Consider the following 25,433-nt stretch of genomic DNA (forward strand, 5'->3'; position numbering starts at 1 on the left):
CTTGTTGTCTGTGGGACACCAGAAACAAATTAGGGACGCCTTTGCTGGCAGACAGTGTAGCAATTATATATGTATTTATATATATTTAATTTTTTTAAGTTAGGTGGACCCAATACCTTTATTTAATTTATTTTTATGTGGTGCTGAAGATTGAACCCAGTTCCTCACATGTGCTAGGCACTCTACCACTGAGCCACAACCCCAGCCCCAGCTATGTTATCTTTACAATAATATAAAATCACCACCATTAGCACCTGTTTGTGGAAAAAATTGTTGAATCAGCAAAATCTAATTTTTCCTTTAAAATCTTGGATGCTTTTTCTTTCTTTTTTTTTTTTAAGCAAATACATAGGTATCAGGCTTAAGAAAAAGTCCTGGGTAAGGCCCATCTGGAGACCCATTCATTTAGTCAAAAACTCTTTAACTCTTCTAAAACCTGGGGCTGCCCAGAAGTGAATCAGTATCTTGAAATTAAAGTGGGACCCTACTTATCACTGTGTCCTGAGGGACCTAATCTATCACTTGCTGAGCTATTTGCAGCTGCTTGGTCCCTAGTGTGATTGAAGGCCAGATTGATTCCTGGGAGGAAGTGTTCTGATTTGGCTTACTCCCATCTTCTGGAAGATTTTCGACCTCAAGTGATGCTAAAGACTCTAGTAGGCTGTACATGAGCCTTGAGATCTGATCCAGTTAGTCTCCCACTCTGAATCCTTCACAGGCTCCCTTGGTCCCCAACTACAGTGCAGACTGCTCAGCCCTCATAGCTGTGTATACCAGCAGGTTCCCTAGGCAAGTGGGCGCATGGTGTTCTTCTAGACCACTTGGATCCTCCTGAAGGGTGGAAAGTGGATTTTAGTCTTCCTTTTTTTTACCTACTGGCTCTTTGTGGGTATGAAATCCATTTTTAAAAATCAGAATGAATTACCTACTCTGTGCAAGGACCTTATTAATGATCTCATTTACTCCCCTCAAAATGAGTATTTTGCTGAATGAGAAGATTTTCACTTAGAGATATAGGGACTTGCCTAAGATGATCAGTTAGAAGGAGAGGATTTGAATCTCTATTGATGGACTCCCAGCCCCATGCTTCTTTCACTGTGCTGCAGCACTTCAAAGTATAGCAGTCCCTAATGCCACTTTATGTAATGTTCATATAGCTGATCCTTCCAAAGATGAAGAAACTGAGACCCATAGTTGTTAGTTGAGAAAACTGTGAACTGTCCAGGGTCACATATCTAGTAATTGGTGGAACTAGAATTCCAAACGAGATCCAATGGACTATGATCTTTCTACTGCCCAAGTGCCTCTTGTGAATAAATGTGTGCTTGCTTGCTTATACAAGCACAGTTTGCATGGATGCATTATGACTGGATAATGTGTTGTTTTCATAAGCAGGTAGACAGGTCATTTGTTTCATTTCACAGATGCTTCTATAGACTCAACTAATTTAAAAAAAAATGTAAGATTACAAATGTATAAAGTGGTAAATTGGCTCTGCATACCAGAAAATTTACAAAATGTTTATTCTCTCTCAGCTGTTTCATTTTATGAATTTACTCTTGGGAAATAATCAGGTATGTATAAAAATATTACACAGAAGGACACTCATCTCAGCATTATATATAATATTATTTAATATATGTTGGGAATTGGAAGCAATCTGAATTATTACAGAGATTAGTTAAATTATTGCTTATCCTAATTAGCAAGAGAAATTGCTAACCATAGAGTGATAAGTGAAAAAAGTTGTAAAACTATAAATATCATGGTCTCATTCATTAAAGAGTATATACATACATAAATATACACCCTCTGGCTAATGTAATTACAAGTGATTTCATTTTCTTTCACAGATTTAAAAATTTTTTTTCCAGATTTTTCAACAATGAAAATGCATTACCTTTATAGTAGAAAAATATAAAAAGAAAAAAAAAGGAAAAGCTTATTCAGCAAGTACCTAAATTTAACTTTTAAGTAGCTAATATAATTCTAGCTCTGAGTACTAGAAGCAAACCAGCCTAAACTTGTCTATCAGGTTAGATCATAATCCATTGGAACCCCTGAAGGGAACTATTACACAATTTCTTCACTTAGAGCAGCAACATCTTAATTGACATAGCAATGGAACATACTTTGGCTTGAATTTTAAATTCCTACCCTTATGCTCAGATTTCAGTAAGATGAAATGCAGTTTTTTGTTGTTTTTTTTAAAGAGAGAGTGAGATAGAGAAGAATTTTTTAGTATTTATTTTTTAGTTTTTGGTGGACACAACATCTTTGTTTGTATGTGGTGCTGAGGATCGAACCCAGGCCACACACATGCCAGGCAAGTGTGCTACCGCTTGAGCCACATCCCCAGCCCATGAAATGCAGTTTTTTAATCAGAGCTTTTATGTTCTAATGCAGCACCATGTACTCTCAAGTTAATGAAATATTTGCTTTTGGAAAAGAGAAATCTTATTCATTGGTAAAAAAAAGAGATTTTTAAAATATCTTAAATTTAATTATTTGGTTTAGCATACATAAGATTAAACAAAACATTTGAAGCCAGACTGAATTATGTACTGGAAACACCTATGCTTTACTTTTGATTCATAGGAGAACATGGAAACTTATAAGGCTTTTTCTCTGTGTTGGAGTGTTGTGGAATATCTTTCAGAATGTATATAACTAAACTAGATGGTTCAGTAAACCTCTTATTGTTAAAATTTATCAACCATATCATTATTTAATACTTAGCTAATATTACAGAACTTATGCTTTAAAAAGTGTTTTAAAATGTATGGCATAAAATGTTTTGGAGCCAGGGGGTGGTGGCACACACCTGTAATCTCAGCAGCTTGGGAGGCTGAGACAGGAGGATTGCAATTTCAAAGCCAACCTTAGCAATTTAGCAAGACTTAAGAAACTCAGTGAGACCCTGTCTCTAAATAAAATACAAAAAGGGATGCAGCTCAGTGGTTAAGCATTCCTGCACTCAATTTCCAGTACCCCAAAAAAAGTGTTGTTTTTTTTTTAATACCTATTTCTGTGTGTGCTTGACTTAACAAAAACCAATTTATATATATTTCAGAGTTAAATGAAGTTATATGTCAATGATAAATTTTCTAAATTTTATTTGACAAAATTGTTAAATACAACTAAAACCAAAAGAAGAAACTTGGCATGATCTGTAAATCTACCCATAAAAATTACTTTTGGCACATTTTGTGTTTGTGTGATTATATGTGTTTGTATATAATCAGGTTATGTATACTATTTTGAAACTTAATTTTTTCCTCTCTTAATAATACCATGGGTATCTTGTAATATATTTTTGACTACATGCATAATTTATGATTATTTCTATTTAAGAATGATATATAGCTATGGGTGGTGCCAACTATCAGGAGGCTGAGGTAGGAGAAAAACAAGTTTGAGTCCAGCCTGGGCAACTTTGTGAGACTTTGTCTTAAAATAAAAACATAAAAAGGACTGGGGATGTAGCTCAGTGGTATAGCCCTTGGGTTTAATCCCCAGTACTCGAAAGAAAAAATAAAATATATACATATATATGTGTATATATTTATATGAAATACATACTATATATATATAGTACTAATTGGTTATTTATTTGACAAACATATTATTGTTGTTGTTATTATTATTTATGGTATTGGGGATCAAACCCAGGGCCTCAAGCATGCTAGCCAAGCATTTATAACATTGAGTCACACCTCTAGCTCTTAATCATTTTCTTTTAACTAAGAAGAATTTTATTATTTATAATAAATTGGACCCTCACCAAAACGCTTTCCTTAGAGTTTATAATATAAGGTAGACAAGTAACTGGGACTGGCCTTATAACTTCTGATATAACTAAATATTTTTTCGTAGGATCTAAGCAAGGTCTAATCATGGCAAATTCTACTTTCTAATAGAGCTAATAGAAGTTTCCAGTATATTTCTTGATTTTAACAGAAATGAAAGTATCTATCAATCTCTCAGATTATTGACTTTATTAATCTTACTTTCAGGAATAATAACAAATTATGAGTGTTAAAATTTGAAACTAAAGAAGTAGCTGGAGTATTTTTGTGATTATATTATAGTTTTAAAGGACATTTTAAAACATATTATTTTGAGTTGTTGATACAGCTGTAATACCCAGAAAGTAGTCTCAGCTCAGACTGCTGTAACAATGCCACAGACTGGGGTGACTTAAACAGCTGACATTTATGTTTCACAGTTCTGTGGGCTCGGAAGTCCATGATCAAGGTGCTGGGGGATGTGGGTCTTCCAGGGTCCTTGTCCTGGCTTGCAGACACCACCATCCTGCTGTGTGCACTCAGTGGCCTTTCCTGGGTCCATGCATGTAGAGAGAGGACTTGTGTCTTTTCATTTCTCACAAGGACTCTGATCCATCATAGGACCCCATCTCATGACCTTCTCTACATACACATAAGCACTTCCTAAAGGGCCCCTCCAAACATCATCACAATGAGGGATAGGCCAGACATTCAGATTTAGTCGAGAACAGTTAGAAGTCTCCTTCCCATTCTGTCTCCCTCAGAGACCACCACTATATAATTCTAGAAAGCATGCATATTTGTCATACATAAGTATTTGTGCGAAGAGTGTTGTTTTTTCCTTTTTAAAATGTAAAATTATATTATGTTATATGCAATGTGCTGCAAATTGCTTTTCCCCTATCAATTCTATACTATGTATACTGCTCTGTACCTCACTGATTCTAAGCTTACTTTTTTGTTCACATTTTAACAATTTTGAAATTAGGATGCAGGTCACATTCAGTGACATCTTAGATTTTATCAAGTATTACAAGTATGTAAAGAGTTTCCATATTCTTTTTAGTGAACTGCCTATAATCTATTGTATATGTGTGCATTTCCCTGTTGATGGATGTTAGAATTGTCTCTCATCTTTTGCTCTTATAAACAGCAGTGAATAGCCAAGTACTGAATCACCTTGCTCATGTATGAATTCATCTGTGGGGTAAATTCCTACAAGTGCCAAGTATCCTTGGGTCAAGGGATATTTGTATTTCCAATTTGTTGTTGTTGCAGCATGGGAGATTGGACCCTGGGTCTTGCCCATATTAGGAAAGTGCTGTACCACTGAGCCACATCCCCAGCACTTATATTTGTAATTTTGTTAGAAAATAACAAACTGCCTTTTGCAGACTGTCCCATCAGGAAGTATATTTTCCCAAATACCACCAGTAAAGTGTTACCAACCTTTTGGATCTGTGTCAGTCAAACTAATGAAAAGGTTTATCTTTAAAAAAAAAAAAAAAAATTAGTTACACATGGACACAGTATCTGTTTATTTTTATGTGGTGCTGAGGATGGAACCTAGTGCCTCTTAGGTGGGAGGCAAGTCACTGAGCCACAACCCCAGCCCGAAAAGGAGTATCTTAATGATCTTTTAATTTTCATTTATCTGAGTATCAGTGAGATTATACATTTGTTAATATGTTTAAGAGTCATTTGAACTTCCTGTTTTTGTAAACTTTTCTGTTAATAGTCTTTGTTCATTTTTATAATGGTTATAGGTTATTTTCTCATTGATTTATGAGTGTTCTATATATTAAGGAAATTAGCTCTTTGTCTCTGATGTGAGTTGCAATTCTTTTTCCCATTCTGTTTGTCTCTTGTTTTTGCTATTGATAGTTTTTCCATGAAGAATTTTTGTGTGTGCATGTGTACAGGTGAAGTTATAAGTCTTTTCCTCTAGTGCTAATGGGTTTAATGCTTTTCTTAAGAAGGCTTTCCCCACCCTGAGATTATTTTTATAATCCTTTCACTTTTTTCCTACTGTTTTTATGATTTGCCTCTCTTTCTTTACTTTCTTCTTTCTTTCCTTTCTCTTAAATATTTGACCTATATAGAACTTATTCTGGTGCAGTATATAATCCAACTTTGTTTTTTTCTTACCTGGAAACCCAGTTAGCTCAGTGCCACTGATTAACTCTCCATCCATACCTATTCTTGTATGTGTTTGTGTCTATTTCCGAATTTTCTATTTTAGAAATTAATCAAACAGTTATAAAAGTATTATACATGAACTCAGTCTCATTGTAAAAATATGCAATCTTTTTTTTTTTTTTTTTTTTTTTTTTTTTGAGGGTGGGGAGTGGGATCTCACTAAGTTGCTTAGGGCCTGGACAAGTTGCTGAGGCTGGCCTCAAACTTATTCCTCCTGCCTAAACCTTCTGTGTCACAATTATAGGTGTGTGCCACCATGCCCAGCAAATTCAATCAGTTTTTAAAAGGTCCTTTGCTTCTCTTCCTCTTATTCCCCTCACCCTTTTCTTGAAAAAATCCATTATTAATATTTCACTGTGTATTCCTTTTAGAACTTTTTCTGTTACTTATGTATAGGGGTGTGTGTGTGTGTGTGTGTGTGTGCGCGCGTGTGTGTATTACAAACATGTCTTTTGAGGATTACATTATATGTTATATGCTGCAAATTGCTTTTTCCTCACCAATTCTCTTAAATTCCATGATAGCCATAATGATTCTACATTGTCATTCATTTAACCTCTGCATGGATTCCATAGTATGAATGTGGTTGAATGGATGTGGCACACTTTTTTTTAACCACTCGTCTATTATTATACATCTCAATTATTTCCAGTTTTCCCCTAATTATATCATGGCTGTGTTTATAGCTTTTATTTATGAAATGTGTATAGTGTTGCTTCTTTTTAATTTGTGATAAACCTAATTTGAAAATGTTCATGATTTAACTCATATTTTACGATTAAAGAGAAAAAAATCTGGACATTGAGTGACATATTATTAATCTTTTGTGATGATGGTCTTATCTTTCTAGATAAAATTTGATGCTGGGACCCTCCTCCTTAGTACACACCGACTGATTTGGAGAGATCAGAAAAATCATGTAAGATACAACCTTTAGCATCTGTTCTAGGTTTTAAATCACTCAAGTTTTTTGCTTCTTTTTTGTCTTTCCCCCTGTCACACACTTTCCTTTTTAGAACATCAGAAGAGTGTGTCCACATGATCTCTTTGAATGGTGTACAGAGTGGAGTTGAGGGTGTTTTCTCTCATCCGACTTGGGAAAACCCTGTGTAGTTACTGAAAGGAGAACCATGGTGATTCCTGTTTCTAAGCAACAGTCAGGCCATGTGTTTGGTATTTAGCAGGGGAGTTCTCTCAGTTGTGAAGGATCCTTAAGAAAGACTTCAACTGTCCCCCAAACAACCTGTTCTCCCGGGTTGTTGCTGAGAGTCAGGAGGTGAGACTGTCAAGTGCTTCACCTGGACACGGAGGACTGCCTCCTTGTCATTCTGAAAGAGAGGAACTCCTCCCAACCTCATTTCTATAATCTCTAAGAAGGGAGAGTAAGTTATATAGAGCTGATATCTTCATTGCAAAGATCTTTAACTTGAAAGTAAATATGTGACATAATAATTTCAGCGTTGTCAGTGAAATAAGCTATCTCATCTGTTTTCATTTTCCTGACCAGTTACTCACAATGAATTAACTAACTATTTAATTAATTCATTTATTTATTTTGCTGGGGATGAACTCAGGGCCTCACAAATGCTAAGTACATCCTCAACCCCTGAGCTATACCCCAGCACCCATGAAATTGTAATACTACAGATAAACTATATTCTGTACTCTTTGAGAGCTTGTTTGGAGGTTCTTACAGGGGAGTGCAGCTACCCCTATACCTTGATGGAAGAATGGCCCTCCTCTACTGGGGAAGCTCCTCTATCATGCAGCTTCGGGAGGGATGCATGTGGAGTGGTGAGGGAGGAAGGAGACACCTGCCTAGCCATTCAGATCAGCTGAATCAACCCTGGTGATCAGTGGGGAGGCAGATGTTGCAGCCAGATCACCCTCACATTCTATACTGTACTCTTTGAAAGGCCACTAACCATTACAATATCTGACTTTTTTTGCCTTCAAGAACCAGTTTTTCCCCACATTGATAATGTATTCTATAAATGGCTAATGTTGTCTAATTCTTTTAAAATAATTCAGGAAATCAATGTTTTTAAGGGGAAGGTGGGAGTCATTTACCCATGTTTGATAAATTAATGAATCAGTATAATTTTTTTGATCATGATGTAAAGAGGCCGATTTGGAGAAATCCTTAGACCGATTATATACCAGTCACATAAAATAATTTTTAATTAATTAATTAATCAATCAATCAGTTTATTGCAGCACTGGGAATCCAGCCCAGAATCTCATGCACACTAGGCCAGTGTTATACCACTGAGCCACATCCCCAGCTCACTTTATTTATTTTTCAAACAAGGTCTTACTGTTGCCCAGGCTGGCCTCAAACTCTTGGACTCAAGCAATCCTCCTGGCTCAGCCTCCCTATAGCTGGGTCTATAGGTGTGTGTGACTACACCTGGCATTGAATAATAATTTAAAATTATATGTACTAATAAAAGGAGGTTACATCAATATTTTGTTTTATTGTGTGTGTGTGTGCGTGTGTGTGTATGAGTAAAGAATGGGAAGTTATAAAGAAGAAAAATCATCCATATAATGCACTCCTTGAAATTGTTTTGTCTATTTTTTCTTTTCTATATAAGAAAAAATTACATATGAAAAGTTTTCACATAAGTTACTTTAAGAAACTATCCCCACTGTGAAAACAAAGGTATATTATGGCTGCTTTTGTACCTCTTAGGTTTGCCTAAACAGTAATATGCCACCACAGTATCATTTTCATTTAATCCTTCCTTAAGTTTATTTAAGAAATAAAGCAACATTTTAAAAATTATTAAATCCCTTAGGAATATAGGGCACTGATGTTATAAAACAAGGGTTGCTGACTAGTATTATGGATCTTGTTTCTATGATTTCCTCCTAGGAGTGCTGCATGGCCATTCCTCTGTCCCACATTGTATTCATTGAGGAACAGGCAGCTGGAATTGGGAAGAGGTGAGGTCTACATGGTATAGCCTTTATTCATAAAAAATTCTTCCTCTCCCACTGTTAGTCAGGAAGACCCCAAAGAAGGTTATTCTCCCCACTTAGACCAATTCTTTAAGTAAAAATTAAGTACTAAGGTTTGCTATGACATTCTTGGTTCATAATAAATAAATGTGGCCCTGCTAGCATTGTGTTCATTTCCACAGACACTTGGCTTTCACATCTGTGCCTGTCATTCAGTACTTGAAATCAGAAATGACCTATCTGAGAAAAATTACTGACTTTGGTACTGATCATTAAATTTATTTTTCAGGTTCAAGTTGTTCAGGTATCAGAATTAAATAGAGCATCATAGCTATTTTGCAAAACAGAACATTTGAGCAGTAGGAGGAGGTGCATTTAACAATTAGGGCAATAGCATAATAATGGAACCTTCCCAGGCAGACTAGGAGATGTGGCCACTCTGGTGTGAAATATAGATTCAGATGTTCTTATTTATTCAAGCATTCTCAAAATTTTGACTTTACATCTTAAGTGCATGTGATTCAGGATACTTATGAACAAATATTCTTGGCATGGGATAGTGTTTTTCTATCTTGGTCCCTCTTTAGGCTTAGCATAATTAGACTTTTCGATAGATGTTAAAACAATGTTGAACTTCACTGGAAATGTAGTGTATGCCTTAAACAATAATTTTATGGCTACTATTTGACATTAAAGAAACAAACCAACATTTTGAAAAAAGTAAGCCATAGATTTTTAGAGTAGATTGTTTCTGTAATTTGTATTTCCTCCTTTGCATGTTTTTCAATCTTATTACATTATAGAAAGTAAAATTATAGGGATATTCCAGATCATTTGATCTTTCCTCTGCTGTGTTCCAGGGTAATCTAAACTATGTAATAAAAATATTTAGAATAGTTACTTTCAAAATAATGTCTTATTTTAAAAAATATCTCCATTGAGGAGGAATTCAGTTACATGCTATGTTAACTTTTCTCAGATATCCCCCTGTAGTTCCCAGTCCCTCTTCTCAAATAATTAGAAGATTACATTGATATAAACACATATATATTTCAGTTTTTTTTTTTTTTTTTAATCAGGGCCTTAGTTAGGCAGTGCTCTACCATAGAGCTGTATACCAGCCCCTAACTTTAGCATCTGAAATTGGGATTCTTTTTTCATTTCATAGGTTTTAAATTTGATGAAATGTGATAATAGAATGATTCAATAAAAAGATATGAAAAATTGACTTGGGTATTTTATGCACACTTTGGAATTTTTAAACTTTATTTTGTATCATAATCTTACAGTTTTTGTTGGGTTTCCTTTGACAGAATCTGATAACAGGGCCAAGGGTTTTGAATAAGAGTGTGAAATGCTCTTGCTCAGTCACTTTATCATGATTGTCATAGTTTTGTTGCTTTAGTTGATGGCTTAGTCCATGTGGTCCAGTGATTCTGCTCACATAGTTTATTTGCTGGCCTCGCCTGTCTTTAAAGACATTCACCACAAAGGAAGAGGAAAAGAATCTCATGAGGCTGGCCCCAGTTCACTTACAAAGCTTGTGTTAGTCTGAGGAGGCCCCACTCATGTTATTTTAATTTTACAGTGATATTTAGGCAACCATATGGGCCACACAAAGAAATGTTAAATGGAGTAATAGGCACATCTAGAACATGATCCTAAAGGGCTCTTAGCTAGGTATCCAGGACATTTTGACTATGTGTTTTTTTAAGTTTTGTTCATCTTTATGGGTTGTATATTGAGAAGGTTGAAAATTGGGAGGAAAACAGACTTATAAAGCTGAACAAATATGGTGGTATTTTTAAAAGCATAGAAAGTAATGTTGTAATAAAGATAATAGTAGTTTCTGTTTTACTGTTGGATCTTTCTAGATCATGCTGCTCATTGAGTGGCATTTTCCAACAGATGACACTGTAAAATGTTAGTTTTGGATGGAGTTTTAATAAAATATCAGCTGGCCAGTTTTACAGATAAGTTTTCATATTTTGTTTTCAAATGAGTAAGGTAATATGCTTTGGCAGAAATTATAGGCACCCTATGATGATCATGTGGATGGAACACCTTAGTCAAAACTACTCAAAAATTCAAAAATTTATTTTGAACTTATTTTTTCAAAACTATACTTTTCTTTAATCTGTACAGCTGTAACTTGAAACTTTTTGGTTTATAGTTTATAAGTTTTAAATAACTGCTTATAATTTTTTGGTATCAAGGAAAAGTTTCATTGATAATGAATTACTAGGAACTTTAAAAGGATATCTTTTGGGATATTCTTTGTTTCCACATGAATTTAAGAGTGATTTGGAAATATATTAAAAGTTATGAAAATGGAATTAGTCTTTTTAATTTTTAAAGGTAGTTAAATACGTTACATTTGCTCTTTCTTCAGTGCCAAAATAGTGGTTCATCTGCACCCAGCTCCTCCTACCAAAGAACCTGGCCCATTCCAGAGTAGTAAAAACTCCTATATCAAACTCTCCTTCAAAGAGCATGGCCAGATTGAGGTAAGCTTCCATATCAATAAAATTGGACTAGAAAAGTGTGTGTGGGTGTGTGGGGTTTAATATAATGGAAGGCAATATAACAGGTTTCTCTCATATTTTTACAGTAAAATCTTTTTACATCTTAAGCCTTATCGACAGTAGAGAATATGAGTTTAGGTTTTAATGGGAACAGAAAGCATGAAGGTGTGGTCACAGGAGGGAGCTGAGGCTGTAAATATGCTAAGTCATGCTACTTGGCTACTAGTAAAGTTTTCAGTGGTGTAGTTTGGTTAAAGAGTATGGGGGCTGGGGGTGTAGCTCAGTGGTGGAGTGATTAACTAGTGAGTGCAAGACCATGGGCTTGATCTCCTATACCAGAAAGAGTGAGGGCAGAAGAGAGAGAAAGGAAAGGGAAGGGAAAACAGTGTCTTATGCAGGGAAATGTTAAACTGAGGTAATATCTGATAGCTCACCAGCCTTAAAGCAGGCTCCACACAAATCTAATCACTTAAGTACTTATGCTGCAGTATAGAGTCTATATATTCTGATTAATAAATTACTGTACAGGTGTTTATTTGCAGGTATATTTATCTCCTCATGAATATATATATTTTTTTCTTTTCAGCAGCACTTTACCCAGTGTTCCACATACAGTAGTCACTAAGCAAATATAAGTGAGTGACTGAAGTCCAGTCTCACCATAATTGAAAAATATATTCAATTTAGTGAGCATGTTTGGTCCCTAATTTTTGGCTTCACATTTTAATTAGACAAATTGTTCTCTGTATCCTTCATGGAAAAAGCGTTGTGTATTTTTCCTGGCTCTGTGTTTCTTTCACTCTAGATTGAAAATAATCTATATATGCAGTATTGTTTAAAGTAAGTCTGATTTGTTTCATTGTCACTCATCTCTTTGTTGAAAGTAGTTCGCTTTATATAGAAGGTCAGTTCCTTTTTTTTTCCTTTGTGTTTTCTGAAGTTGAGCCAAGAAAAGAACTTCCTTTGATTTCCTTTGATGTCTCTGAGAATTCTAGGCTTGTTGTACAAGGCTGAACAACAGACTTTTATACTAATTTGTCCAAGGATGCCACAACTTTACTGACTCACTTAAAGTATATGTCTGTACATAACAGTTTTACAGGCGTTTATCAGAGGAAATGACACAAAGAAGATGGGAGAACATGCCAGTGTCTCAGTCAATACAAACAAATAGAGGACCCCAGGTATTTTTAAAACTATATATTAATCCAGTATTTTCAACTCTGTTCTTGCATCTTCATTAAGATTGTCCAGCCCGGACAATCTGTAGCTCAATGGTAGAATGCTTACCTAGCATGTGCAAGGCCCTGAATCCAATCTTCAGGATTGAAAAAAAAAAAAAAAAAAAACTCTGTAACCATAGAACTTGCCAAAAACAAAATAGTATTATTTGGGTAAAAAAATTAATTTTTATAGCATTTAGTCTAAATCACAAACTATGAACAGGCTCTCAAATGTATGAAGTAGTTTGTATAACTGTCAAGTATCAAAAAAATTAGCTATAATTTTTTATACATTTGAGACCCTTTTAAACATTTGACTTAGCTTGCCGAAGAACAAACATAAATAGGAAATTTAATTTTTATTTAAATACAGAATAAAATGGTCATTTTTTGTATATTTGCTTTTTCTTTACTGATTCAAAGACATTATGTACACTCAGAAACAGAAAAATGTTTTGAAAGGAAGCTAGATGTAATTGTATGTTGTTTTTCTTTGGCTCTTTGTGGTCCTTTCCCGCCATTGAAAACACAATGTGGTTCACAAAAGATTTTGTTTCCTTCCCATTTAGTATGTTTTATGTTCTGTATTTTCTTTTTTTTCCAGCCAGGAAGAGTAAGAGCTGTAGGAATTGTAGGTATTGAAAGGAAACTGGAAGAAAAAAGAAAAGAAACTGACAAAAATATTTCTGAGGTAACTCTTAATAAGTTCCAGTCAGTCATCTTTTTCAGCTATTTGTGTTTATTCTTTTGGATACAGCTGTGACTAATTCCATTTTGTAATATGAATAATATTTAAATTGCATGCAACTCTGCAGTTTCCTCTTTCCTGTAATGGGTTTACCTCAGGTTGGCATTAAGTTAACCTAAACACATTTTAAAAGCTTTTTCTAAAAATAAAAAAGAAACCCAATTTTGTTTTCTGTTAGAGAACATCATAGAATGTTATATGCAAATTTTAAAGATGTAATTGATTAGAGGATACTCCTAATGAGTTCAAGGTTCTCAGTATAATTATTTTGGAAGTTTGATTAACTTAGTTGAGAGAAAAATGCTGTTCTATGGCCACTGTTCCTGGCTAGCCACCACACAGTTTTATACTGCTGACCAATTGAAGATGAGACACTAGACAATAAGAATGGCTCCAACCAGCCTATCACTTATACTCAGAGATAATACTGTCTATATATATTATGATGCTTTAAAACCTCATCATAAAAGAGGAAATTCAAGTAAAGGGGAAAGAACTCTGGTTAAGAAAGCCAGTTATGATTAGATTCTGTAATTAATATATCTAAACACATGATCTTGTTAGTCAACTTTTTGTTATACTAACAAGATACCTGAAGCAATCAATTTACAAGAAGAAAGGTTTATTTTGGCTTACAGTTTTGGAGATTTCAGTCCATGATTGGTTGTTCCATTGCATTAACCCAAAGCAAATAATTTTTGAATACCTATTCTGGGATTGCTAATTGAATATATATATTATTGTTGAGGAATTAGGACATTTGATCTATTAAATGCCCATGGTATAGTTTTGCTGAATATTTATTTACGATAAAGTTTTCGGTGTTCTTTAGCCATCCAAAGTGTATTTTTATTTCCTGCAAATGAGCAGGTAAATCCAACACTCACGTTCAGTCTTTGGCAAGATGAGAGGCGATACTGTGTTCTTTCATCAGGAGGCATATCTTAATTTTGTTGTTGTTGTTATATTAGTAGCTATTAAGGTTCAATATTTCTTAGTTCATGGATGATTACAAATGGTGGTATTCTGTTTATTTTTCATACCTGTTAGAATATTTTTTATTTAGAGAGCTACTTCCCTTCAACTGCAATTTGGTTTTCCACTGACATAGTTCATAAAGGAAAGGCAAGATAATTGGTTTTTTTCCTTTATTATCAACAGAATAAGTTAGTTCCTTATCATCCTTTGAAGCTGAGTAGGTTTTTTTTTTTAATGTCACCATGAATTTTAATGTATTGATGGGGTTCACTCAATGGCAATTATTTATTCTATTTGAAGCTCAGATCATTCTATCTTTGGCAAGTAGGAGCCTCTTCAGGTTGGCTCCTGAATGCTTTTGACATGACCTGGTGGACTTTGGTAGTTTCCTTGATATATGATATAACAGAAGTTCCAGGGCCATCTTATACATTTCCTGCTGTAGATCTCAAATCAACATTTAACTGAGAAACTGTTTATTTTATTTTATTTTTAATGATAAATAATATTTGAAAATCACAATCTGTGTCCACAGCTATTGAGTTGATATTTATTTTTCAGCCTTTTCAATAGACAGAGCTAAGATTTTGTTGTTTATGAAGGGCCTCATGAGATTGTACCAGTTCTTTCAATTCAAATTCAGGGCAACACTGCCAAATAATTACTAAAATAGCAAAAAATAATATTTTTATATGTGTTCTCCCCATTCTTTTTCCATTAAAAATAGGGGTGTTCCATCCATATCATCTAAGCATTCAGCCCCTGCACACATCCTTCTCCCTCATCCCCAGCTCCCATTTAGTCTCACTTTCAGGAGAATATTTAATACCAACAGTCCTTATGACAACTACCACTGGTCATTTTGGTTATCCCAGATCATTTTCTAGTAGATTTTACAGGAGGTGCTTGTGGGCACAGTATTCCTTGTATCTGATATGCCTGTGTTCCTTACACTTGACAGCCACTTTTGCTCAATTTAAAATCCTTGACCACGTTTTCTTTTCCTTTAGTGCCTTTAGTATGTTCCCTTCACCTTTTTTGTCTGGCATAAGTGTTACTGTCAAAGAGTGAGGATGGGGCTGGGGTTGTGGCTCAGTGGGTAGAACGCTTGCCTAGCATGTGCAAGGCATTAGGTTCGATTCTCAGCACCACATATAAATAAATGAATAAAATAAAGATCCATTAACACCTTAAAAATTAAAATAACAAAGAATGAGGATAATTAACTTTTTTTCCTTTAAGAGTTATTTCTGTGTCTGGGGTTGTGGCTCAGTGGTAGAATGCTTGCCTCACATGTGTGAGGCACTGGGTTCAATTCTGAGTATTGCATATAAATAAATGAATAAAATAAAGGTCCATCAACAACTAAAAAATAGTTAAAAAGAGAGTCATTTATTATTTTTCCTAAAAAGACTAAATTTCCTAAAAGATTTCTTTTTTTCCTTATTATTAAACCCAATAATAAAATGTGACTGCTATTCTGGATTATTATTCTCAGGTATACAATGTGCTTTTTCAGTATGTAGTTTCAGAAACTTTTTTAATTTCAAGAAGTTTTTCTGTTTAATTTTAAAGATTGCCCAGATGTTTTTCCCTTCTGAAACTCTATTAGCTCTGTATTGCAACGTCACTGCCATTTTGAACTGTTTTTGATTATCTTTCAAATGCCTTTTATCTCTTTATTTTACTTTGATTTAGAAAATTTTCCTTTTTTAAACATGTCTCTTAAATTGTTATCTATTGTTTTTATTCATTCTTGTGTGTTGTTTAGTGGTAGGCTTTATTTCAAAATGATTTTTCATGTTTAATCCTTTCCTGAACCTCTTCACCTAATTTCTGATTTATTGTCCTTTCATAGCTCATATCAGCTTTTATTAATTTATTATAGACCGACACAATATCTTTCTTTTATTTATTTTTATGTGCTTTCCTTTTCTCTTTCCTACCTAGTGCCAACATCATGCAGATCTTGTCACTCTCTATTACCTGCATGTTCCTCTGGGGTTATGCCAATATTGTGGCATTTAGCTTTGTAGTATATATTGCCTGAGGGCTCTTGGTTTTGTTTGTTTGTTTTGTGATACTAGGGATTGAACCCCCAGGTGTTCTACCACTGAGCTTTATCCCAGCCCTTTTTATTTTATTTTGAGACAGTCTTGCTAAGTTGCTGAGGCTGGCCTTGAACTTGCCATCTTTCTGCCTCAGCCTTTTATGTCAGTAGGATTATAGGCATGTGCCACTATGCCTGGTGGTCTCTGGTTTTAATATGTAATTGCCTGTCTGCCTTTATATTGGGATTTAGAGAGATTCACTAACTATGCTGCCCCAGCTTAAATCTCTTCAGAATCCTCTATTCCCATAAAATTCTGACGTTTAACATTTAACATTAGAAGAGTTTTTATTATTCAGAGAAGAAATGAGAGTAAATGGCTAGATCTGGAGCAAGGGGGATGAGTGTCATGGTCTCCTGCCTCGTAGGCAAGGGCACAGTGCCACAGGACCTCAGAGCATCATTGTTCTCTGGTACGATGCTCTTCTGTCACACTCACTGTCATCTTCTGTGTTAATACGTAAGGAGATGGCATGGAACAGTGAACTACTTTGCATTATTAATATTCTTTTTTCTGCCATGCTCACTTGGTGTTATGTTCAAAATAAAGTTTTTCTTTTTTAAAAATATTTGTTTTTTAGTTGTAGGTGGACACAAATACCTTTATTTTATTTTTTTATGTGGTGCTGAGGATCAAACCCAGTGCCCCACACATGCTAGGCGAATGCTCTGCCACTGAGCTAAGTCCCATCCCCTAAAGTTTTTCTTAATTTATGCATAGGTTATCCCAGTTCAGTCTAATTTTCATGGAGTCACAAGCTCAAAGGATTCTCCACAAGCATTGTGCCTTGTCATGCAGACCATGGGTTGGTTTAGCAGATGGTTCTTGCTCTCTGCTCTGCTGTGGGCACTGTGGTGGTGCTCCAGGCATGGGCCAAGGGCCAGACAAACAGCGACAGTGAGAGAGGCCTTGTGCAGAGAAAACAGGCTGCAGCAGGGACACCAGTTGACTTCGAATTTCCCTTGGGGTCAAGGAAGGCTTGTTAATAGCAGGAATATAGGGTTAAAGTCCTAAAAGATAAGAAGGTGCTAACAGTGAGCATCAGGGAATAGAGGAATCCAGGTTGAGGGAATGGAATACTACTCAAAGGTGCAGAATCAAGGATATTGATACTGAAAATTCAAGAATATATTGAGTTACTGAAACTAATAACTAAGGTAATGACTAAAAGCCGATAAGAAGGAGCTATAAGTCAGCTTAAGAGGGTACCCATCGTTTTTAAATAGATACAGTTTTTCTCAAAATTGGAGCAGAAATTTGGTTATAGGTACAGTAGACGGAAAGAAAGTTTGGTAAACCGACAAAGTAATAGAATTGGGTATGTGCATTCATCTTGCTTTACTGTGTATTATAATGGCTTTATCATCCCTTGTTTTTGATAGTTGGTAATTCCAAATTTCAGAATAATAACAGAAATAGAAGTAAAAAAAGCTTTTATTTATGTTTTATATTAAAATATTTTTTAAAAACTCTTATAAGAAACTAAAATATTTTTTATTGATCATTTATAAACAGTAGAGGCAAATGTATGTACTCCGTGTGGTCTCACCATTTTAGTATAATTTTTCTATGAAAATATAATACAATAAAGTTATTTCAATTCAGATTTTATGCTATTAGTTTCCTTTACACAAGTATAAGAAATTTATTAACATTTTATATACTTAAAAATCTAAGTGTGTAAAATGCCTGCTTTATTGTTGAAAACTCAGTTGGTGTGTGATTTGCCCCCATTTAAATGTTAGATTGACTTAGCTTCAGAGCTAGTGCCCAGAGCTTCCCACAGAAGGTTTCCTGCATTTGCTGGCTGTTGCTGATAAGAATTCAGTGTTTAAGCCTTTTGTTTATCTGAGGAAATTCCTGTTAGGTGTGTGCACATTATCCTTTGTTTTCAGTATTAACCTTGGTGCTGGCCATCAGAATCTTATACAACACTCTATTCTTTTAGCAAAATTCTTTTGCAGATGGAGGATACTTTTCTGCAGATGGGCATAAGCTGATCAGAGCCACTATTATATATAACCAGTCACTCTGGACCAATTTTTCAATTAATAACAAGTTGCTTGATTGCTTTTAAAAAGATAACATCTGTACACGTCAATTAGATAAATTCTGCACTGGCAGGATATTTTCAGTAACTCGAAATAATTTATTGGAAACATGTTTGATGAAGTTTGAAGAATATTTTTGCTGTAGTAAATGAAACAACTGGTAGATTTTATTCAGATACATTTGGTGGCTTTGGGATACTTTTTGTGATATCCACCATATCCAAAGCTACAAGTATAAACATTTAGTAATGGCAGGCTGAGGCTGCTTCAGTTAAATCATACCTATTATTGCAGCCAAAATACCTGAGCCCAAAAGGGTATTCATGCAGCTGTTCAATGCCATTTTCAACCAGGAAAGCTTTACAAGGCCCTTGATTCTTGACCTCCTATCAGGAAAACCAGTGACAGATTATCTGATTTGTGTCAAGTTTAGTAAATAATATTTTAGACTATAATTTATGTTTCCTTTTGTTTGTTTAATCAGTAATGATTATATTATTTTTGAAAATCTGAAAAGTTTTTGTTGCACTTTATTTTGAAAAATGTATGGTTTCTTAGGTAGAGTGGATTTATAAGATAAGGTAGATATATTACTTATATAATTATTTTATTAACAATTGATATTTCTAAGGAAATTTCATAAATTTGTATTATAGGGAAGAAAATAGAGGATGCTTCATTCATTTTCATTCTTTAGATGGATTCCAGTAAAAATTACATTTCTCATTTCAGGCCTTTGAAGACCTCAGCAAGCTAATGATCAAGGTATTTGTCATTTACACCTCCAAAATTCATACCAGCTATGCTGCAATTTTGAAAATATATTTTGTTAGAAGATACTTTGGGGACATTGTTTCTTTTTAGTCTTTTCTTTTGACAGGCTAAGGAAATGGTGGAGTTATCAAAATCAATTGCTAATAAAATTAAAGAGAAGCAGGGTGACATCACAGAAGATGAGGTAAAGATGCCCTTTAACGTCTTAGAAACCACGTGGCACCAATAATACAGCCATGGCTTTCCAGTTTGCTTGCTTGCTGTCTCTCTTCCTCCCTTCCCTTTCCTTCCTTCCTTTCTCCTGAGGATTGAACCCAAGGTCATCTTACCACTGAGCTACAATCCTCAGATTCCCAGTTTACTTTTTAAAGTAACATTTCATTTCTTTTAGGACTTGAGGGTATGTGAAAGTGCTAAAGAAAAAGTGGACATAAAAATTTTGTTAACTCTAGTAGGATTCAAGTTTGTTCCAATGCCTTTTCTTGAAGTATAGAAAACATAATGAAAGATGTAAGGAGTAGCTATTTCATACACCCTTAAATTTGATGTCTGTTTCATTAAATTTATCTACAATCTGGTCACACCTATTTTTCCCCAAATTTTCACTTGTATCATTTGGTTGATATTAAATATATTGTCATTATATAAATTCTCTCTCACACCAAACTTGTGATATAAACAGGATGAGAGATAAACATAGAAGGAAGGAGAATAATTCAGATTTCTGCAAGGAACTACTAGAAATCCACTGCCTTATAGTTCATGGCATAGAAACATAGTGAAGAAATAGGTATATAGAGAAAATTGAGCAGAATTGAATTTCTGATGGAAGGATTTCAAATGTTGGGGTGGAGAAAAGAGTTCTACATCGTCTTCTCATGCATTTTCTCCTCTCATTATAGACCATCAGGTTTAAGTCCTACTTGCTGAGCATGGGAATAGCTAACCCAGTTACCAGAGAAACCTACGGCTCAGGAACACAGTACCACATGCAGCTGGCCAAACAGCTGGCTGGAATATTGCAGGTGCCTTTAGAGGTAAAACCAAACCTAAGTATACTTTAAAAACTATGTTAAATTATTTCCATGATATCACAAAGCTTAACAAGAGCCTAACTCCTTTCATGATGTGGTTACTATCAATCAACATACTATTTTTTTTGGAGTATTAAATTAGTCTAGTGTACTTATTAATGAGTCTTTATAATACTCTAAATTGCTTTCAATTTGCATTTCAGATATCTATGACTATAAATCTATTTAATATGCTTTTCTAATTTAAAAATGTATTATATTTTTCTATAGATGTTTCTGTTTATCTAGTCCATAATGTATATTATACTATTAATAATTCTGTAATGCAGATTCATTTAGTGTAACAGTATTCAGGTGATCAAAACTTTATTAAAGCCTCTGTATCAAGAAGTATTTCAAACATATGCCAAAATCAGTAATATAATGAATCCCCTATATGCCCATCACCCAGCTTCATCTATAAACCAACTTCCAAAGTTATTTTAAAGCAAATCCTAGATATCACATCATTTTATCTGTAAATATTTTCAGTAACTGTAATGATAGACATCTTTAAATGTAACTATAATCCCATTCCACACCTAATGATCCTTAATATCAAATATCTAGTTATTGTTTACATTTTCTCTTATAGTTGTTTTTTCAGATCAGAATATATTATAATTAATTTATTTGTCTCTTAAGTTTTGGTTCATTCTCTTTAAGTCCATGGGTTTTTCATTGCCCTCTCTCTCTCCCTGCCTTCCACTCCTAAAATATATTTGTTGAAAAATTGGTAGTTTAGTCCAGAATGTCTCATAGCTTGGCTGACTGTGTAGTTTTAATAAGGCTTCCATTTTACATATTCCCTATTAACTGTTATAAATAGAGCTTTTTTTTTTTTTTCTGGAAAGAATATTTCATAGAGAGTGCTGTATACTTCAGGAGGCACAGGTTGACTTTTTGTCATGTCAGCAGCCACTGACAGTCATTATTTGGTCTGTCATTTCATTAGGGGCTACAAAATGACAGTATTCTTATTTAATACTATGTTTCCTATTTATTTCTTTATTTCACCTAATAATCATTGCCACTGCACTAGTATATATTCATGAGTATTCTGTGCATCCTAATCTTATACTAAGAACAGTTTAGTAATAACTTATTTTAAAGTAATACTGGCACAAAGTTTTTTAAAAAATAGCTTCACATAGTGATCACATTACAGATTTTTTGCAAAAATATTTGACATGAAATCTTCAAGGATTATGAAGTGACATGATAGGGATAGGTGGAATGACTTTACACATGTAAATGTACTTACATGTGCCTCTCCTTTCAAGTAAGTAAATGCTAAAACAGTAATAACAACATTAAAGTCCAAATACTGAAGGTGAAATGCCTCTTGATACCTGAATAGGCTCTCTTGTGTATAAGTCTAGTTTTTTAAAACTTCTTAAGAATTTTTTCTGATTTGTAATTTCACTGCAATTCATGATTTCTGCTAAGAAATGCTAACTGGTGCTAATTGTAATACTTTTGTTGTTGTTGTTGTTTTTTAATCTCATCTTAATAGGAACGAGGCGGAATAATGTCACTCACAGAGGTGTACTGTTTAGTAAACCGGGCTCGAGGAATGGAAGTAAGTACAGAATATTTAGATACTCTCTTAGCCAAATATAGACTTTCTTGATATAATACAAATTCCCCTAGAGTGAATACAATTTGAGGAAGGGTTGTGAATATCTAAGCTATTTTGAGAAATAGTGTAGTGTGGTGAAAATAATAGTATGCTGGGATCTAGGAGGAAGATTTTGTATCTGGGTTTGCCAGTGATTGCTGAGTGACCTTGAGTAGCTTCATAACTTCTCTGGGATCCAACTTACCCTTAACATAAGGATTTTGAGTGAATGATATGTTTCATCTCTAATATTCTGCATTTTTGTTGTGAAGAATGAGGTTGTGCAGGAACCTCTTTCTCTGCAATAGTTAATTTGTTCCTAAGTTACAGTTAGATAGGAGGAAACAGCTCTGGGGTACTATTAGCATATTAACTGTAGACATAAGTATGGTCTGTTTAAAGAACCTAGCAGAAAGGATTTTGAAAGTTTTCTCCACAGAGAATTAATAAATATCTGAGGAGATAAACATGTTTAACTTGATTTAAACATTATTCAATGCATACACAAACCAAAAATTACATGGTATCACATAAAGATATGCAATTTTTCTGGGTTTGTGATGTCATTTAAAAGAAAAAAAAATTAATTAAAAATAAATAAATAAATAAAAGCGGCGGGGGTGGGGGTTGGGGGGGAGGGCAGTTAGATACAGATTGCCTTGCTCCTCTGTCTGCCCTGTCACACCCACACATCCTTGGCCTCCAAGGTCCTGTCCAGGTTCCCTTTGTGTCCCAGCAGCCAAACACAGTCACCTCTATGCAGATGATTCTAACGCATGTCTTTGCAGCCTTCATCCCAGCCCAGAGCTAAGCCTCCGTTGTGTGTGTGAACAGTCATCATAAGTGGCCTCAGCAAGTGCTCACTACCTACCAGGCCCTCTGTATGTGTTGCCTCGTTTATCCTCCCACTCACTCGGTGAGGTAGCTCCTTTACTGTCCCCGTCCTAGGTATAATTTGGGGATGAGGAAATTGAGGCTTACATTAAATAACTTGGCCAAGGCCACATCTCGAGACAGTGGTTTGACAGGGATTTGCACCCAGGCCTCAGGGGACTGCCTCTGGAGCCATCCTGTATGATTCAGAGCTGTGCTTGTCCCTGCAACGGTTGTGATCTGTTAAAGCTGCACTAGCCAAAAGGGTGCCACTAGCCAACTACAGGTGATGATTGTGAGCTTGCAATATACTAGAGTTAAAAGATTAGTACAAAATAAAGAAATGTTAAATGTCAGCATCTCAAAAAAACGTTTTTTTCAATGCTGGGGATTGAACTCAGGACCTTGGGCACTCCTAAGCTATATTCCCAGCTACTATACCATTTCTTTTTTTTTTTTTTTCCTTTCCTTTTCATGTTGCTACTACAATTTTAAAGTTATATATAGTATTTCTTTTGGAAGGCACTGCTTCAATGAATTGAAGCATTTGGCTCATTTGTTAGTTCCTTTTGCTTTGTAATATTAAACCACATAATTTTCTTGATAAATGCTAATTTTTAAATTTCCTATTATGTTTTAGTGATCATTACAATTATATAGCATTACACTTATTGACTTGCAGTGTAAACTGGATTTCTTTTCCCCATTAGTTGCTCTCACCAGAAGATTTAGTGAATGCATGCAAGATGCTAGAAGCACTGAAATTACCTCTCAGGTAAAGGAACCTTCACAGAAGTTTGCCATCTGTAACCATGATTCTGCCCAGGAAAGAACCAAAAGCTCAACCAAGTTTACCATGCTGCAAAATGTAGTCCTCTTGAACTTATATGTGACTAGAGTTCACCTGGCACCACAAGCATCTTCTGTCATCCTGGTTTTCATCCTATCATACTGGGTGTGTCCTAATGGGATTCCCAGATTCTTGTTGATTTGAGGGAAGAAGATAAGACTGTGAGCTCCTCCTAGGAACTCAGGATAACCAGCTCTTTCCTTTAGATGGTTTGTGTTTGACGTTCTGGAAATTCAGAAGTTCAGGTGTTCAGCTGTGGAGTTAAAAGAAAGGTAGTCAGACATATTTTATTTAGCATGTAGATTCTAGTAATAATGTAGTAATATTATTACCTGTTAATTCAGGAACACTTTAGTTCTGTCATAGTTACTTGTGGTCATTCATTATATTTTAAATGTTGTGTGATTATCGTTGTCCTCATTCCTGGCATAAAAGAAAATAAAAAGTGTGTGCTTCTTCTTACTAGTTGAATATCCCAGATGATTCTTGACTTTGTTCTCACATATCTGGTTTTCAGACTCCGGGTTTTTGACAGTGGTGTCATGGTAATTGAGCTTCAGTCCCACAAGGAAGAGGAAATGGTAGCTGCAGCCCTGGAGACAGTATGTGAAACCAGTTTCCTCCATTCATTAAAACTCATGAAGACCCAAATGTTTACTGATTTGAGAACAAGATTTTCTTTTGAATTTAGCTTTATTAAAAAATTAACATTCACAGACTTAATTAAAAATGATTTATTATACACAATGAATACATAGTAATCAAAGTCATTCATTAAAAGCTTTTGGAAGCTTATTGGCCCTCTTAAAATCTTGAAAGTAAGGAGAGTTAGAATTAGTGAAGTTCTGGCTTTTCTACTGAAGTTCTAACTTTCTTAATTAGAATGTTACACAAAATTAAACGTTTTCTTTAAGTTAACACCTACATAAACAGCATTATAAAACATTAGAATTTGTTTTGTGAAATAACTGCTTCAACAAATTTGAAGAGCGAATACAGTTTAGATGGATTTTAACTGGCCAAACTGCCAAAATTACCCATTAGTATACCTGAAATGCTATTGTTGTTAAGCCTTTAAGCTGAACCTGTGTAATTTAATAATTCATAATTATTGTACGTTTCAGTTCAAGCTATATGAAAACCCCAAGACTATAGAAATTCTGCCACACATTTTAAACTAAACCTATATATATGGATCCTTTACTAGAGCACATAGTACTAATTTGATTAAAATTTGTTATGTGCTCCTTTCAGAATATACAGTAACTCTTTCTAGGCTTTAGTATAGTGTTTGGCTCTGTTATGTTATAAGGGCTTCATGTTGATATTTTAGCTTCTGCTCTATTTGTTCTGGGTTCATAACTTTTTTATAGATTTAAGCACTTATTAAGATTTAATTTTAAGTGAACATTCTTTGGATTTTATTAGAAAAATCAGAACATTATTTCCTGTATATTCAGTTATATATTCTGCCTAAGGTTAGTACAGAGGTGTACTAAACTAATAACTTTTTTTTTTTTAATCTGTTCTGTGGTTTTGATAGGTTTCAGAAAAAGGATCCCTAACATCAGAAGAGTTTGCCAAGCTCGTGGGAATGTCTGTCCTCCTGGCCAAAGAAAGGTAAGTTAGGCCTTTGCCGTTCTTTATAGTTTGTA

General features: G+C 34.6%; 1 protein-coding gene across 4 annotated transcripts in view; it reads left to right on the forward strand.

Moving 5' to 3' along the window:
• Window positions 1-25,433, forward strand: part of Vps36 (vacuolar protein sorting 36 homolog) — a 30,078-nt gene that overhangs the window by 1,493 nt on the left and 3,152 nt on the right. For 2 of the 4 annotated variants that reach the window (XM_076872125.1, XM_076872128.1), the window contains exons 2-13: window positions 6,838-6,906; window positions 8,866-8,936; window positions 11,344-11,458; window positions 12,571-12,660; window positions 13,304-13,390; window positions 19,320-19,352; window positions 19,468-19,545; window positions 20,264-20,398; window positions 21,951-22,016; window positions 23,639-23,703; window positions 24,296-24,380; window positions 25,322-25,398. In XM_076872125.1, coding sequence (XP_076728240.1) covers window positions 6,838-6,906; window positions 8,866-8,936; window positions 11,344-11,458; window positions 12,571-12,660; window positions 13,304-13,390; window positions 19,320-19,352; window positions 19,468-19,545; window positions 20,264-20,398; window positions 21,951-22,016; window positions 23,639-23,703; window positions 24,296-24,380; window positions 25,322-25,398 — 971 coding nt within the window. The remainder of the gene's footprint in view (window positions 1-6,837; window positions 6,907-8,865; window positions 8,937-11,343; window positions 11,459-12,570; window positions 12,661-13,303; window positions 13,391-19,319; window positions 19,353-19,467; window positions 19,546-20,263; window positions 20,399-21,950; window positions 22,017-23,638; window positions 23,704-24,295; window positions 24,381-25,321; window positions 25,399-25,433) is intronic. The other 2 variants (XM_076872126.1, XM_076872127.1) reach the window with 2 other exon arrangements.

The sequence above is a fragment of the Callospermophilus lateralis genome, chromosome 12 (assembly GCF_048772815.1).
Source record: "Callospermophilus lateralis isolate mCalLat2 chromosome 12, mCalLat2.hap1, whole genome shotgun sequence".
NCBI classification, from domain to species: domain Eukaryota; kingdom Metazoa; phylum Chordata; class Mammalia; order Rodentia; family Sciuridae; genus Callospermophilus; species Callospermophilus lateralis.